Below are 16,686 nucleotides of genomic sequence, written 5' to 3'. Positions count from 1 at the left end.
CTGGGATTCTCTTAAGAGAGCACCTGCTGCTCCAGCTGGGATTTTCTCCCAACCCCTTCTCCACACTCTCCCAGCCTTTCCTCTCCAGAAGCTTCAATAACTGTGCTCCTTAGTACACTCGTAAGAAGGGGAGAGAAAAGAGAGGAGTGGAGCGGCCCATTTTCCAGTGGGGAGAGAGAACAGAAACAAAGAGAGGGCCCCGAGAACTCACAGGTTTAGTGCCTGGCCAGAAAGAGACCCAGGGGCCTGCGCTCCGCCATCCTATGCCCTAAAGGTGGGCTGGCCATGTGACGTGGGGTAAAGAATCCATTGTGCTAGAAAGTAGTGGCCCAGTAACCATGCCACCTTCTTCTGGAGACAGCACATATGCAGAGAGAGAAACAAAGATGTAGCAAATGTTACCAACTGGGGAATCTAGGTGAGGATATCTGGGTATTCATTGTGCTAATATTGCAACTTTTCTGAAGGTTTTGTTCATTGTATTAGGTTTGCAACTTTTCTCTAGGTTTGAAGTTTTTAAAAATGATAAGTTGGGGGCAAAACTTTGGGAGGGGGGACAGAGCTGCTAGTGGCTCACCAGTAACCATTCTCCCCTTCTCATACTTTGATTCTAGGAAGTCATAAGCCCAGCAAGATGACCAGAGTTTTCCAGCCTCCCTGCAGCTAGGTGTAGCCAATGAGAAGTAGGCAGAAATTGTTGGCTTCTGGGAAAACTTCTTAAGAAAGAGACAGAAAACTGGCAGGTACTCTCTTTACCCTACTTCCCTTCCTCCTGCTTTCTACATAGACATGATGGCTGGAACTGCAGCAGCCATCTTGGGCATTGAAGGGGCCTTGAAGGTGGAATCCAGGTACTAAGAATGGTAGAACAGGAAGGTAAGATTCTGGGTCCCTGATGACTGTGAAGTCATCACACCAACTATGGACTGCCTACTGCAGTAGCATGGCTTCTTTAAGTGAAAGAATAAACACCTGCTTTGTCTAAGCTTCTTTTTTTTTTTTTTTTTTAAATCTCTTTTAATCTCTAGGTCTTCTCCCTGATTCCATCTCTTTTTTTTTTTATTCCTTATAGTTTATTTGTTGAAGAAACTGGTTGGTTTTTCTTTTTAATATAAGGATTGTTTTGTTTTGTTTATAAATTTATTTATTTATTTTTGGCTGCGCTGGGTCTTCGTAGCTGCGCGGTCTTTCTCTAGCTGCTGAGAACGGGGGCTACTCTTCGCTGCTGTGCGCGGTCTTCTCATTGCGGTGGTCTCTTGTTGCAGAGCATGTGCTCTAGGCACGCGGGCTTCAATAGTTGTGGCATGCAGGCTCAGTAGCTGTGGCTCACGGGCTCTAGCGCGCAGGCTCAGTAGTTGTGGTGCACAGGCTTAGTTACTCCGCGGCATGTGGGATCTATCCTGGACCAGGGCTCGAACCCGTGTCCTCTGCATTGGCAGGCGGATTCTTAACCACTGCGCCACCAGCGAAGCCCTGCCTAAGCTTCTGATTAGCAGCCAAATGAACTTCCCACCTGATTCAGATTTCAACCTGTTTTCTGTTCCTTTTACACTCTGGACTTTTCCACCTGCTGGATCATCTGCTGGGAAAGCTCACCACCACTTGTAAGGTCTTTCTCATCTTTCAAAACCCAGCTTGAATGTCACTTTCTCCTGGAGGCTTTCCCTAGGTACCTCTTCCCTCGTGGACTCCCAGCACCTCCTATTGCTGCTGTTAAACTCCCCCACAGCCTGCTTGCTGACCATCCGAGGATTTTTACTACTCATTGCTTTGGCTTCCCTGTAACATTTTGTCCTCTAATCCCTCGGTTTCCCTGTCACCGCTCTCTCCAGTTTCTCCTCCTCTCTGTGCTGCTCCTTCTCAGCCTTTCCCTGGGCTCCTCTGCCCCCGGCAACTCAGGAAGTTTGCAGGAAATCAGGATTCTGTTCTGGCCCCTCCATTCTTTTCCCTCTCCTTGTTCCCCTGGGCTATTGCATCCTCCATCCACCACCTCTATGCAAATGACTACGAATCCAATGGTGTACTGAGCTGGCTTGGACCAGCTCCTGAGAACAAAGTTTCAGGAATTTTGTGAGCCAGGTGTTAAGGCCATTATTAAAAATTAAGTTATATAAATTTATGGTTATATAAATATGTTTAAAACAAAGATAATAAACACTCAAAACATAACTTCCTAGTTATTTTACTATCTATGCTTTTAAGATTATTATTTTTTTAAAAATTATTTATTTATTTACTTATTTTATTTTTGACTTGTGTTGGGTCTCCGTTTCTGTGCAAGGGCCTTCTCCAGTTGCGGCAAGTGGGGGTCACTCTTCATCGCGGTGTGCAGGCCTCTCACTATCGTGGCCTCTCTTGTTGCAGAGCACAGGCTCCAGACGCGCAGGCTCAGTAGTTGTGGCTCACGGGCCTAGCCGCTCCGCGGCATGTGGGATCTTCCCAGACCAGGGCTCGAACCCGTGTCCCCTGCATCGGCAGACAGATTCTCAACCACTGCGCCACCAGGGAAGCCCAAGATTATTTTTTATCTATTTTATCTGAATGGTGGAAATGCTCAGAGACATCAGAGTGACAGCTTGAAATCAACCACAGCAGGAGAATTTACACCACGGGTATGGGCGAACTCTACAAATCAAGGTGCTTCCCTGCTTGGAAAGCCATGTATTAAAGATTTCCCACTATACCAGGGCCCAAATCGATACCTGAAGCCAGCCTGGAGTGACTTCCTGAGCTCTGGGCTCAGATATCCAACTCTCAGCTGGACTCCTCATCCAACTAGTCTATCAGGCACTGCACATTCAGTGTGCCCCAGACAAACTCACCATCACCCCCCAAAACTGCCTCACCCCCTCAATGCCTATTTCATTTTGCAGCAGCATCACTCACCCCATTGTCCAAGCCAGAAACCTGGGAATCTTCCTGGACTCGTCTCGCTCCCTCTTCCCCAACATCTAATAAGTTATGTCCTCAGTGATGCTCATGTCTCCCCTCCAGTCCTGTTCCAGCCTCATCGAGGCTTCCCTGGTTCAGGCTTCATCATTCCTCCAGTGGATTCTGCCCCAGCCTCCTCACTGCTCTTGCTGATTCTAGCAGTGTCCCCCTCCAACCCACCTCCATTTGGGCCCCATAAAATGCAAGTCTCATTTAGGTCTCTCTTGTACTTAAAATCCTTCAGTGACTCCCCAATTCCTAAAATAGGGAGTACAGACACCCTTCGTATGGTCTTCTTTCTCTCTTCCTCCTCTCTCCTCCCTAATGCTTGGTCCTCATAAAATGCAAGTCTCATTTAGGTCTCTCTTGTACTTAAAATCCTTCAGTGACTCCCCAATTCCTAAAATAGGGAGTACAGACACCCTTCGTATGGTCTTCTTTCTCTCTTCCTCCTCTCTCCTCCCTACTGCTTGGTCCTTCCTCATCTGACATTCAGGGGATCTTAGTCGAGAGTCACAAACATCACTTCTGGCTTATTTAAACAGATAAGGAGTTTATTATCCAATAGTGGGCAGCTCAGAAACTCTCCTGGAAAGCCAGAGTCCCCTTGGAGACCATGCAGCCTGGAATGATAGCCAAATCACATTGTCAAGCAGTCCCAGGAAGACTCCCCAGATGCTACAGCTGAGTACAGACAGTACAGCTTGCCCTGTTGGTGCTTGATGCTCCCAGAAGTAGTGCTGCCCCTGGTCCCTGGCAGGAACTGCCACACCGTCACCATCACCTGTCTTCACCAGAGCAGACTCTCCTCCTTCCCTGCTTCTTCCTGGCACTAGGTTCAGGTTCCAAGTCTGGGGCTGAGGTCACATGTCCTGGCAAGGAAAGCTGGGAAAGCATCGTCAGCTCCTGGAGTGGGGAGATGGGCTCTGCCTCATGAGGTGCGGGATCCCCCAGACATAGGAAGGAGGCAGTTTCAATGATGAGAGGCCATGCTGTCCCCCATGCTCGCTTTTAAAATTACACAAGTAAAATACTATTCAAGGTAAAGTAATCAAACAGCACAAGGAGGAAGGTGATGAAATGTACAAGCTTCTCTCCCTGAGTTCTCTCAATCCCATTTGGCAGGGGCAACTACTGTTAACAGTGTTTTGAAAGTCCTTGCAGGTGTGTTCTTTGTATATCCAGATGTCTATATTTATATATAAGGTGTCTGTATATAACTGTGTGAGTGTATGTATTTTCCTTGTATCAAAATTGACTAGCTCCACAAGAAAAGGGAACCCGCCTACACTGTCAGTGGGAATGTAAGTTGGTGCAGCCACTATGGAAAACAGTATGGAGGTTCCTCAAAAAACTAAAAATAGAGTTGCCATATGATCCTACAATCCCATTCCTAGGCATATAGTGGGAGAAAACTATAATTTGAAAAGATACATGCACCCCAATGTTCATAGTGGCACTATTTACAATAGGCAAGACATGGAAACAACCTAAATGTCCACTGACAGTTGAATGGACAAAGAAGATGTAGTACATGTATACAGTGGAGTATAACTCAGCCATAAAAAAGAATGAAATAGTGCTGTTTGCAGCAACATGGATGGACCAGGAGATTATCATATGAAGTAAAGTCAGAAATAGAAAGACAAATACCATATGATATCACTTACGTGTGGAATCTAAAATATAACACAAATGAACTTATCTATGAAAAAGAAACAGACTCACAGACATAGAGAACAGACTTGTGGTTGCCAAGGGGGCAGGGGGTGAGGGAGGGATGGATTGGGAGTTTGGGATTAGCAGATGCAAACTATTATATATAGAATGGATAAACAACAAGGTACTACTGTATAGCACAGGGAACTATATTCAATATCCTGTGATAAACCATAATGAAAAAGAATATGAAGAAGAATGTGTATATATATATGTATAACTGAATCACTTTGCTGTGCAATAAAAATTAACACATTGTAAATCAACTATACTTCAATAAAATAATTTTTTTTAAAAATTGCCGAGCTCCACACATTACAGTTTGGCACCTTGCTTCTCTCACCTCACACCATGTCTTGTCACACTCCCATATCAGTACACATGGGTCTAGCCCATCCTTTCTAATGACAGTACAGAGTCGCACTGAGTGGATGAAACACAATTAACTAGCCAGTCCTCTACAGAGGAACATTTAGATTATTTTCCGTTTTTTGCTACAATAAACCAGACTGCAGTGAACATCCTTGCACAAATGTCTTTGTGTGCTTGTATGAGTAGAGATCCAAGGGATGAATTCCTGGAAGAGGAACTGTTGGCTCCAGAGGAGCGTGCATTTATGTCTTTGGTAAATGTTTCCAAATCACCTTCCAAAAAGCATGTGACAATTTGCAGCTCTACCAGCAATCTGGGAACATTTTTTTTTCCCGGCCCTGCGTAGTCTGGTTCCTGATTGCACTCTCACACACCCTGCATTTCCAACCACAGTGCCTTTGCCCATGCTATGTCCACAGCCTAATATTCCCTTCCTCCCTTGTCTGCCAGATGAAATCCCACAAGGCCCAGCTCTGATGTCACCTCCTCCTCTGTACAGCCTTCCCTGACTCCCTTGAGCTGTCAGAGTCCCCTTCCTCTGGGATCCCACAGCTTTTTGGGCATAATTCTGTCATATACCAACTAAGGACCTATGTGTGCCTGGCACTCTATGGCCATTTTGACAATCCAGACCGTAACCACACTAAAAAGGATCATGTCCACCTCCTTCTCCCTCCCTCCTGGTTCTTCAGTCTTTTATCTGTTCCCAAGCACAGTCCTGCCTCAGGGCCTTTGCACTTGCAGTGCCCTCTCTATGGATCTTGCCCTCAAGCATCCTGGCCTTGGCGCCTCTCTGGGGTCTCTGCTCCCATTCACCTTCTCACAAAGGCCTCCCCTGACCAGTTGGTCTCAAGTGCCCCTCCTCTAGTAACTCTGGTTCATCTCCATTTCATCATCTTCATGACACTTCTCAGAAGCTGAAATAACCTTGTTTGGTTTAAGTGTTGATGTTTATTTTCTGTCCTGTGACCCATCTCTGCACACACAGAAACTCACCACTGTAAACTCCCGAAGAGCAAGGGACCTTGTTTTCCTTTTCCGCTGTCTCCAGCCTCAAACCTGCCTGGCACCTAAGCGCTCAATAATCGTTCATTGAATGAACCATCCGTATTTTACAGAAGAGGAAACTGACATTCAGAAAGGAGAGCTGAGTAGCCCAAGGTCCCACAGTTAATAAATCCACAGCTGAGATCCAAACAGGTCTGAACTCTAAAACCAACTGCACGTCCCTACTCTCAGCACGCCGCATTTTCTCCCTCACCAGACTAGACTCTTGGGGGCAGGACTTGAGTCTGACGACGCTCCGGGGTCCCCAGCGGCGTGTCCCGGGCCCGCCCCGTGAGGCTAGCGGGCTCCGCGGAGATGTCACCCTCCCCGCCCCCTGTCAGTCAGGCTGAGGGGTGGCGCGGCCGCCAGTGGGGGCGCTGAGCTCAGAGCTGCCGCAGCGCCCCAGCCAGAGCAGAAGCGCGCGAGCGAGCAGGGCGCTAGGAGCGAGCGGTGGCTGGCGACGCACCCAAGGCCAGGGCACTACTGCGCCCCGGCTCAGGGCTCGCGCCCGCCTGCTGCAGACCAAGCTGAGCGCCTGGCCACTGCCCGATCCCCCATCAGCCCCGAGCCCACACCAGCCCGTCCTAGCCGAGCCCCTGCATCCGCCTGCCGCTGCTGCAGCCTCAGCCGCAGCCGCAGCTCCATCCCCAGCCCGGAACCCGCATCCAGGTGAGGCGGCCGCGCTCCGGGCGCCCGGGCTGAGGAAATGGCTGGGAATGGAGAGGGAACTGGATGGGATGGGGAAGGGGCTGGAGAACTGAAAGAGGACGCCGGGTGCGTGTCAGTGTGCGCCCCGGGATATGTGTCTCCGTTGCTCGGTGTCTGCAACTGCCTGGGTGGCCGTGTGGACGTGCGTCCGCGGCCGTGTGCCCCGCGTGTGTCAGTGTCCGGGCGCGTTTGAACGCCTGCATGTCCTCTGTGCACGTGAGCGTGTCCATGGAGTATGTTTGTGTGCATGGCCGTGTGACTCTGTCATGTGTGTACAGACAGGCCCCGGGGCTTCGCGCCTTGCCCAGCACTCCGGTTCCGCGGGGCTGCAGGTTGCAGGGCCCCGGATAACCGAGGCGGTGGCCTCTCCTGCGTCCCCAGTTTCAAGGACGCTAGGACTCGCTGCGGCCCTGTGGCCTAGCGCTGGGGAGGGGGTAAGGCGGGAGGGGGTTCCGGGCCCGGAAGGGCGCCTTCGGTCTCAGGAGGGAGGGGAGGGGACACCAGCGTCCCTCCGGAAGGGCTGGGGTGAGAACGCGGGGCCAGCACATCCGTGCCCGTGTGTTCGCTCTCCTCAGGCCGCCAGGATGGACGTGTTCATGAAGGGCCTGTCCATGGCCAAGGAGGGCGTCGTGGCCGCCGCGGAGAAAACCAAGCAGGGGGTCACCGAGGCCGCGGAGAAGACCAAGGAGGGTGTCCTCTACGTCGGTGGGCGAGGGGCGGGGCTTCCGGGGTGCAGGGGTTTGGGTGTCCTCCGATGGAGTGGAGCCGAGGTCCTTAGAAGGAGGGAGTGGGGGGTCTGGGCAGGAGAATATGAGTCAGCAGATGGGGCTGGGTCAGCAGGGGTCACTGAAGTCGTAGCCAACGATGGAACCTGGGCCAGTGATGAGACCGACCAGAGGGGGAATGGGGGAAAGGTTGGTGAGGGTGGGGTTCAGCTGAAAGTCCAGGGACCAATGCGGGGATCAAAGGAGACAGCCTTCTTTTCCTTATTCTTCCCATTATTAATAGTTACCTGGTGCTGAGCCCTTACTCTCTGCCAAGTACCCTGTGAAATACATCCATAACATCTATTACCTCATTTAATGCTCCCTGCCCATCCACAGACCTGGGAAACTGGGGCTTCCCAGAGGTTTAACTATCTTGGTCAAGGTCACAGCTGATAAAACCCGAAGCTGGAGTTTGAGTCAAGCTTTATGGACTCCAAAATGCCCCCTCCCCTTGCTGTGCTCCCCCCTATATTGTTGGGGCTCCCTCCCAGCCCTCCTCTCCAGCTACTTCCACCTCTGAATCTCTCTCTGGGTCTCCCTCCTCCCAGCGGTTCCACCACTGGCATCTCTCTTCTGGGTGCACCCTCCTTGCAGCTGCCAGCTGTCATCAGGAGAAAGGCCAAGTGGTTAAAATGTCTCACCCTAAGTGGGAAAAAAGAGGGAGCCTGCAGGATCATTTGCATAAAGGGAGGCAAGAAACTGATTGAATTCTGTCTGCTGATTCAGGGCTTAACTTTTGTGCGGTCCGTAGAATTATCTCCTATTCAGGCTGTAGAGGGCTGGTTAACTTGCCCAGGGTTGTGGCAGACTTGGAGTTGTGCTAATTTGAAAAAATATTTATTGACCACCTACTATGTGCTGGTAGGTGCCGGCTCTCCCGATAGTGATGCCAAGTATTCCAGTAGTGGGATTTGACATCCAGTGGCTGGGGTGGAGGGCCACTTTGGTAGGGTAAACAAAGAGGGTAGCATCTGAGCTGAGCCCGAAGAATAAGGAGGGTGGGAAGGGGGTGCAGAAAAGCAGGTGCAAAGGCCTGGAATGGGCTGAAGGACACTGGGTTCGAGAGCAGAGGGCAGAAAGCAGTGGTAGGAAATGAGATCAGAAAGGTGGGCAAGAGCCAGTTCATGAGGGGCCCTTGCAGGCCCGGGCAAAGCATTATTATAATTGCCATGACAGACTGTAAGCCAGGGACCGACAGGATCTGACTTCAGTATGGAAAGGTCCCTCAGGCCTCTGGGGACAGAACAAATTGCAGGGAGGCCCGCTGGGGGGTAACATAGTCGCCAGATGAGGGTGGTTGGAGCTAGGGCAGAGGTGATGGAGACTAGGAGAAGGCTTGAGCCCACACCTGCTGGACCCCAGCTCTGGCCTCCCTCTTCCCTCCTCCCTTCTCCCTCAGCCCTTTCACTCCTGTGGACTCCTGGCACCCCTGACACTGTCTCCTTGCTAACAGACTCGGCCCCTCCCTTTCCCCTTAGAAGGGCACCTCCTGCTCCTCCCCCTGACCAGGAACTCCTGATGGCCCCCAGTTCTTACTCATCAAAGCCTCAGCTCCCTGTAGCCTAGCATTCAACATGCTTTGTGGTCCTGCCTCAGTTTCCATTGCTTCGAGCACACAGACCCCGTCGATGTGCTCCATGCAGGCCCTGAAAACACACCTCTCTATGCCTTGCCCACATGGTCCCCTGTGCCTGGGACACCCTCCTCAGTCTCCTTTCTGCATATCCACCTGCTCCCCATTTGTCAAGACCCAGGCAGTGCCCCCTTCCCCATCACATACCCCCTGGAGGCTGGAAGTCCTCTCCCCACTACTTGAGGTCCAGGGCACCAACTCTGCTCTTCTCTTTCCCCCATCTGACAGTGAGCCATTGGCCTGGAACCTGAATCAGAGCAGGTGCCAACAAGCATTTGTGGGAGGAATAAATGGATGTGCATGCACAACCCCCGACCCCTGCCAGTCTCTGGGTCTAGCTGGCCTTAGCCTTGAGAATCCTGTCTGCTTGCACCCTCCTTCTGCCGGCCTCAGCTGGCCCAGACACCCATTTCTGGCTCTGTCAGTTGTTGTCTGGGTTGCCAAATCCTCAGGACGGGAGACAGCCCACTCCCCTGAGGGCATCCACCTCCCACCACCTCAGGTTAGGGTCTCTTGCCTTTCCCAGTCGCTACCCTCCTGGAAAGACCCAGCCAATGCCATGGGTGTCAGTCACCATCTTCACGTCACCCTTATACACCCATTCTGCATCTAAGACTCTCCCAACTTCGGCCAGAAGGAGGGATTTGCACTCTAGTTAGAAGAGAGTCTTTAGAAGAAATGGAGCAGGGAATGTTGGGATGTGAGTGTCCTCGGGTAGGATGTGGGCAGTTATGCATCAGGGGCACCAGGGGCACCTTTCCAAATACAGAGCCTTTTTGCTCTGCCCCCAGTTCCACCCCCATCTGCTCCCATCCTGGGCAGAGGATTAAATGAACCGGCGCAGGTAGAGTGCTTTCCCAGTGCTGGCGCTCAGGCAACATCCACCAGAGGTGTGGGTATCATATCGGGTGGGGGTGGCAGGGGACAGAGAGTGGGGAAAACTGGAAGTCCTGAGGATGTAGGCATGGGGGGCACTTGTGGGATTTGGGAACCCAAGGAGGCAGTGAAGGGCCAGGATGCCCACTGCTGACTGGGTCCCTCTGCCCACTCTGTAACCGCTGTACTTGCTGGAGTCTGTTCCCTTGGCTCAGAGCCCTTACGTGTGCTCCTTTTTGTCCCCATAGGAAGCAAGACCCGAGAGGGGGTTGTACAAGGAGTGGCCTCAGGTACCAGCCCAGCCCTGCTCAGCCCTGTGTCCTCACCCTGGCCTGGGATCTGGCTGGCACCCAGAGACTGGGGGGGGGGGGAGGGGTGGTGGAAGAGGGCACCCCCAAGACTTCCTGGGGGTGTGCTCCATGGGAAGGCAGGCCCTGGGACACTATGGAGGAGGGTGGCATCTATGCCTGCTTCACCCTGGCCCCCAACCCTCTCCCTGACGCAGTGGCTGAGAAAACCAAGGAGCAGGCATCTCATCTGGGAGGAGCCGTGTTCTCTGGGGCTGGGAATATCGCAGCAGCCACAGGCCTGGTGAAGAAGGAGGAATTTCCCACCGATCTGAAGGTGAGCTACCCTTCCAACACACACACACACACACACACACACACACACACACGTGCCAGGCACACCCATAAACCTGCCACCAGGCTCCCTGTTCCCCCAGCCAGCCTGGGGCACAAGCCACCTTGCCTCACGTTCTGCAGGGCTCTGCTAGACGCAGCTCAGAATGAGTCTGCATGAAGCTGTGTACGGGCATGGCACTCCCCGTGACTGTGACCCAGATCTGGCTGGATACATGTATCCTGATTGTGAGTGTCATTTGGACCACTTTTGGCCTCATCCACATATGTCACTGATTGTTCACTCATGTCTTTTCAGTCAACAAGTATTCATGCCAGAGAGGGATTGTTCTAGGGGTTACGACAGATTAGGTTCCTACATTCATGGAGCTGACACTGTAGTGGGAGAAGATACAGTAAAAAGCTAACCAGTAAGCAAGATGGTTTCAGACAGGGGTATGTGCTATGACGAAAAGACAACAAGGGTGAGGGGACAGACAATCAAGGGGTGAGGGGGCTACTTTAGTTGGGAAGGCTTCTCCGAGGAGGTGACCTTAGAGCTGACACCCAAGGGATGAGGCAAGCCATGTGGAAAGTATATTTCAGGCAGTAGGAAGAGCACGTGAAAAGGCCCTGAGGCAGGTATGAGCAGAAGTGGGCCATGGGGAGGGGTGAACTGTGTGTCACACATTTGTGCAGACATGTTACCCCAGGCAACTGGTGGCGGCTACCCACGTGTGCATGAAGTCAGATACCTCATTAGGACATGCTGTAGGGTGAGAGCTGTGAGCTCTGGAGCCCCACAGAGCTGGATCTGAATCCCAACTCCACTACTTCCTGTGTGACCCTGCGCAGGTCCCATCATGTCTCTGAGCCTGATTCTTTGCCTCTAAGACGGGAGATGAGCACAAGAGGACTTTTAGGTAGATTAGAGATAATGTAGCTCAGAGGTTCTCAAAAACTTAAGTGTGCATTAGATCACTAGGAGGCCAGGTTAAAATACAGACTGTTGGTCCCATCCCTAGAATTTCTGATTCAGCAGGTCTGTGGGGCTCGAGAATTTGCATGTTTAACAAGTACCTGGGTGATACTGATGCTGCAGGTCCAGGGATCACACTTTGAGAACTATTGATGTGAAAAGCCTGGATGGCATAGTGAGTGCTCAGTAAGAGATGATGGCCCCATGATCACATGGTCAGCCTGTGTGCGCCCCCAAGGTCTTGTGTCACCATAGGTGTGCTAGGACAGTGCACTCTGTGGGTCTCTATGATGTCTGTACAGACACGCCTCCCATGGGGTGCTCCGTGTTGTCCACGTGTAAGTGCAGACTCTGCCTCTGTGGGGGTGGGGCTTCCTTCAGCGTGATCAGGAGATCAGTGTGCATTCAGCATGAGGGTATCCATGCTGAGGAGACCCCACAGCACCCACCACTCTAGACATTTTGCACAGTTGGTTCCTTCCCCTATCTGAAAGCTGGGACCTGACTCAGAAGTTCTGGTTCAAGTCCTGTCTCTGCATTTTATCAGCTGTGTGACTTTCCATTTCTTATCCTTATGTCTCCAGTGATTGCTCCCATTCACTGATCTCTTGTGTGGGTAGGCACTGTTCTAGACATTGTACATGGAGTCACTCATTGAATCTTCACAACATCCCTGTAAAGAAGGCATCACAATTAGCCCATTTTACAGATGAAGGAACTGAGGCTCAGCGAGGTAAAATGACTTGCCCAAGATCACAAATCCTGACTGCCCCCCTGAGAAGGTGGTTGGGAGGATAAGCTCAGGTTCATGTCACTGTAGTCCCTTGGTGCCAACATGGGGCCAGGCCCAGCACTGAGAGCTGGGGTGCAGAGAAGGCAGGTCTGGGCCTGAGCTCTCAGCTCAAGGCTTGGTGAGGGCCTTGCACAGAACCATTTCTCTCAGGCTGCCTTCCTTTTACCAGCACTTGTTGACACTTCAAGCCTCCTCTCTCAAGGGAGCTCAAAATCATAGACTTACAATCCAAAGCCAGGCCTTTGGGGCCACTGGGCCCATGGAGAACCCATGCAAGCCGGGGGCGCAAGTTTCTGTCTCTACCTCCAGTCTGCTCACATACGTTATCATGGAAGCCTCCCCATATGCATACAAAGCAGAGACACCATCCCATTTCCCACCCGAGGCAGCTGAGATCAGAGGTAAAACGACTTACCTAATGGCAAAGAGGTAGGGAATGGCCAGGCTAGGATGGTTTTTAAGTGAACTTTTTATTGAAGTACAGCATTCATGCAGAAAGCATGCAGCTCCATGAAATTTTCACAAATTCAACTCTCCCCAAGTAACCAACTCCCAGATCAAGACACAGAACATCAGCCCCTTAGAAGCCTCCCTTACACCTCCTCCCACTCCCTACTCCCAGGGCCAAGACTAGGGTGAGAGAAGTGAGGTATCTGGGGCACAAAATTTAAGGGAGGATGCTTATTCCAGGGTCTCATTTGCACCCCAGGTGCCTGACTCTCCTCACCTTTGTCCTGGCCCTGTCTCCCCCCGCACAGCTAATTGCTTCCTGACTTCTATCACCACAAATAAGTTGGGTGTTTTTCAGCTTCACATAAATGTTATCCTAGAGCACATGCTCTTCTGTACCTGGCTTCTTTCATTCATCAGTAAGCGTGAGAGTCAACCATGCTGTGGTGTGCACTGTGGTTCCCCATCCTTGAGGTGCAGTAACCACTGTGTGATAGGACGACAGAGCACACATCCATTCTACTGTTGTTGGACATTTGAGTTGTTTCCCAATAATGTGCAGAGCTGGGATTCTTAATAGTCTGTTTCTTTCCTGGGTTCTGGTCATAGCTGGGTGACTTTGGGCAAACTAACATTTCCCCACCTCCTGGGCCTTGATGGACCCACTTGTAACTGGGGAAAGTGAGCCAGGCCAGGAGTGTAAACTCATGTGCCCACAGGGCCCATGACAGGTAATGTGAAGGAGCTGAAGCTGCCTGGATGGAGCCGGAGCAACTAGAGTGTAGAGGTGCCAGCCCTCCAGGGTCCCAAAATTCTCACCTCTGTCCAGTAGGGAGGGACAGTGGTTACATATGGAAGTGGGGGAGGTGGTGTGCCCCTTGCCTACAGGTTCCCCCACATGTGGCCTTGTGCAGCCGTGCCTGGACCTCAGGTTACTGTGAGTGCCCACGTGTGCAGCCAGCTCAGTCCCGTGTTTGTGCACATACATGTGCTCGCCCACAGGGGACTGGCCATGTGTCTGGCAGCCCCCTATTTGCGTGCCTGCTGGTCTGCACCGGTCTGGACAGCAGATGCAGTGGGGAGGGGAGAGTCTTAGCTCACACATCCAAGCAACACCATGAGCTGTCGCTTCCAGCTTATCTTAAAATAGCAACAGCTGAAGAAACCAGGCCACACAGGGCCCTGGGGGAGGGATGGGTGGAAAGTGGCAGAGGAATGGCTCAGAGTCCCTGCTCAGCCCTGTCCCTGAGTCTCCATCTCCTTCCAGCCCAGAGGAGCCTCCAGGGTTATCTCTGGGGACCTGATACGCACCCCCTCACAGAGCTGACACAAAGAGGGTAGGGATAAATGGGTGACTGAGTGTGCCATCTATCTCCCCATCCCACCCAGTCCATATGATGGAAGCGCAGGAGGCTGCCACGTGCTGGGGAGAGGGGTATGGAGAGCCCTCTCCCCCTCGCCACCCCCAGCTTCAAGCCATAATTGGAGGAATTTCACTCCTCCATCCCACTTCCAAGGCACTCCAAATAAACAATTTAATTAAAAATTCTGGTTGCATTGCCAACAAAGCCTAGCCTTCCCCCAATCAGCCAAAAGCTTCCCAAGGTAGGAATTTGAGGGGCATCCCCAGCTGGCCTCATGGGCACTGTCTCTTCTCTGCCTGCAGCCAGAGGAAGTGGCCCAGGAAGCTGCAGAGGAGCCGCTGATTGAGCCCCTGATGGAGCCAGAAGGGGAGAGTTATGAGGAACCGCCCCAGGTGAGGGGTGTCAAGGCTGGGTGGGGCTTTGGGCATCCCCAGCTGGGATGGGAGGTTCCTGGCAGGATAAGGTTGGGCCTGGGAGCTTCAAGCCCCCCTTTTCTAGAACCCAGACACCAGAGGTGGCAGCAGGGAGGGAGGACAGATGGGGCCTAGCACTGGGTGCCAGGCACCCCTGCCCAGAACATCCCAGATATCCCCAACTTCCAGGTTTCTCTTCTGCCCAGGGAGAGGGACATGCACTGTTCCTCCTTGAGGGGGAGGGGTCTCTGGGCCGGGCCTGGCCACTTGGTCTCCAACCCCTTCCTCTTTTGCTCTTCTCCACTCCACCCCCATCCCTCTGACGCAGGAGGAGTATCGGGAGTATGAGCCAGAGGCGTAAGGGCCCAGGACGGCCCCCCACCAGCAGCACAATCCCTTCCCTGTCCCGTGCCCCGCCCCCCAGAGCCAGGGTTGTCCTTCTACCCCTTCCCCTTAAAACACGAGATCTTCCTTCGCTCCGAGGCGCCCCCTCGGAGCCTGTGTTAGAGTCTATCTGTCTGTCTCACCTGCCCGCGTCCAACCCCGGGGAGTGGACAGGGCCGGGGCTGCGGCCATGGCTGGTAGCCTCGTCCCACCTATGTTGCCCCCTCCCCACCCCATCCCATCCCATCCCATCCAGTGTCTGCGCGGATGTAGCATGTTCGATGTGTTTTTAAACGAATCGGAAAGCAACGGCTCCCCTCCACCCCCGACAGAGGCTCTCTGAGGGGCCCCGGGCAGCCCCAGAACCCGCCCCCCACCGCATTCCCACATCGACCCCAAGAACCTTTTTTTTTAACCAAAACCAGGAGCCAGGCTGTGCCATGCCCCTCCCCCAGCCGGCCCGGTCCGAGCGCGGGCGTCGTGTGTCGTGATTGTGGCATGGAGAGTACCCCACCCCCGTGTGAGCGTGTCCCGGGCGGGCGGGCCCGGCCGCCCCCCGGGTGTCCATGAATAAAGCCAATCTGTCTGTAGCAGGCGCCGCACGGGCAGGGCTGGGCTGGGCTGGGCTGGGCGACGGATGGGGACGACCGACAGGCTTCCACGTCCCAGCCTGCCCCACGCCCCTCTTTGGGGCCCGGCACACTCAGCCCAGGTACAAGACTGACCACATCTGGCCTCAGCTACTACCCGCCTCGCACCCCCGGGGGACGACCTGGATGGAGGGTTGCCCCCAGGCTGGGCCACGCTGCGGCCTGGGAGGCGGGAAGGCGGCCTCGGGCGCCACCTATTGGACCGTAAAGCGCCTACTGGGCGTGCTGGGCGGAGGGAAGCCCGGTGCAGCCAAGGCGCAGGGCCGACAGGCTCAAGGCGCATGCAGCGCAGGCGCCTCGATGGTCACGCACGCGCGGACCAGCGTGCACGCACGCTGGCCGACACGTGCAGACCCGCGCGCGCACTCAGTTGCACACGCGCCGTGATGAAGCTCTGGGAAAACAGCAGCCTGGTCACTGGAAGAAGCTGCTTCACTCAAACCTCTCCCCGCGAGAAGGCTGACACGCACATACCCCTGCGCACACCTGCTCACCGAAGAAAAACTCATCCCAGGGGAGGGGAAATGGGCAGTTGCCACGGAAAAAAGCAGAGTTCGGGCAACCAGTGCTCCACCCTTCCCGGAAAGGAGTCCGAAAGTTTGCGACCTCGGCTGCGGTGAGCAAGGGTCTGCAGAAATCTGGGAAGCCGACCTGGCGCCTTGAGTGGATGAATATTGGCACTAGAGGGCCCCCAGCACCGCCGCGGTGCAGGGAAGTAGGGGGGCGGAGATGCCGCCTTGCTGAGCAGAGGCCCCGCCTCCATCAAGGCGAAGGCACTGCTCTGATTGGCACAGAAGCTCCCCCCGCCCCAACCAGTGATAGGCCCCGCCCCCGACGATGCAGTGCTCTTGCTCTCTTTTGCCGCTGCCGCGGGCTAACTTGGCTCACCCATGCGGAAGCCTGGCTCAGCTTTGCCGCAATAACCCCCATTCTTGCCTGAGGAAGACCCAGCCCCTTCTCTGCCAGGTCCGACCTCCTTT

The 16,686-nt window shown here is 53.4% G+C and overlaps 1 protein-coding gene across 1 annotated transcript; it reads left to right on the top strand.

Moving 5' to 3' along the window:
- The first annotated feature begins 6,417 nt into the window (after positions 1–6,417).
- Positions 6,418–15,646, top strand: SNCB (synuclein beta). Its single transcript, XM_007169746.3, has 6 exons — positions 6,418–6,738; positions 7,353–7,482; positions 10,302–10,343; positions 10,559–10,677; positions 14,562–14,651; positions 15,001–15,646. Exons 2-6 carry the CDS (start codon positions 7,362–7,364, stop codon positions 15,031–15,033), a joined length of 405 nt encoding a protein of 134 aa, XP_007169808.1. The 5' UTR covers positions 6,418–6,738; positions 7,353–7,361; the 3' UTR covers positions 15,034–15,646.
- The last annotated feature ends 1,040 nt before the right edge of the window (positions 15,647–16,686 follow it).

Source organism: Balaenoptera acutorostrata, chromosome 2 (assembly GCF_949987535.1).
Source record: "Balaenoptera acutorostrata chromosome 2, mBalAcu1.1, whole genome shotgun sequence".
NCBI lineage: Eukaryota > Metazoa > Chordata > Mammalia > Artiodactyla > Balaenopteridae > Balaenoptera > Balaenoptera acutorostrata.
The sequence above is the reverse complement of the archived record's forward strand: the minus strand, read 5'-3'. Positions and strand labels throughout refer to the sequence as shown.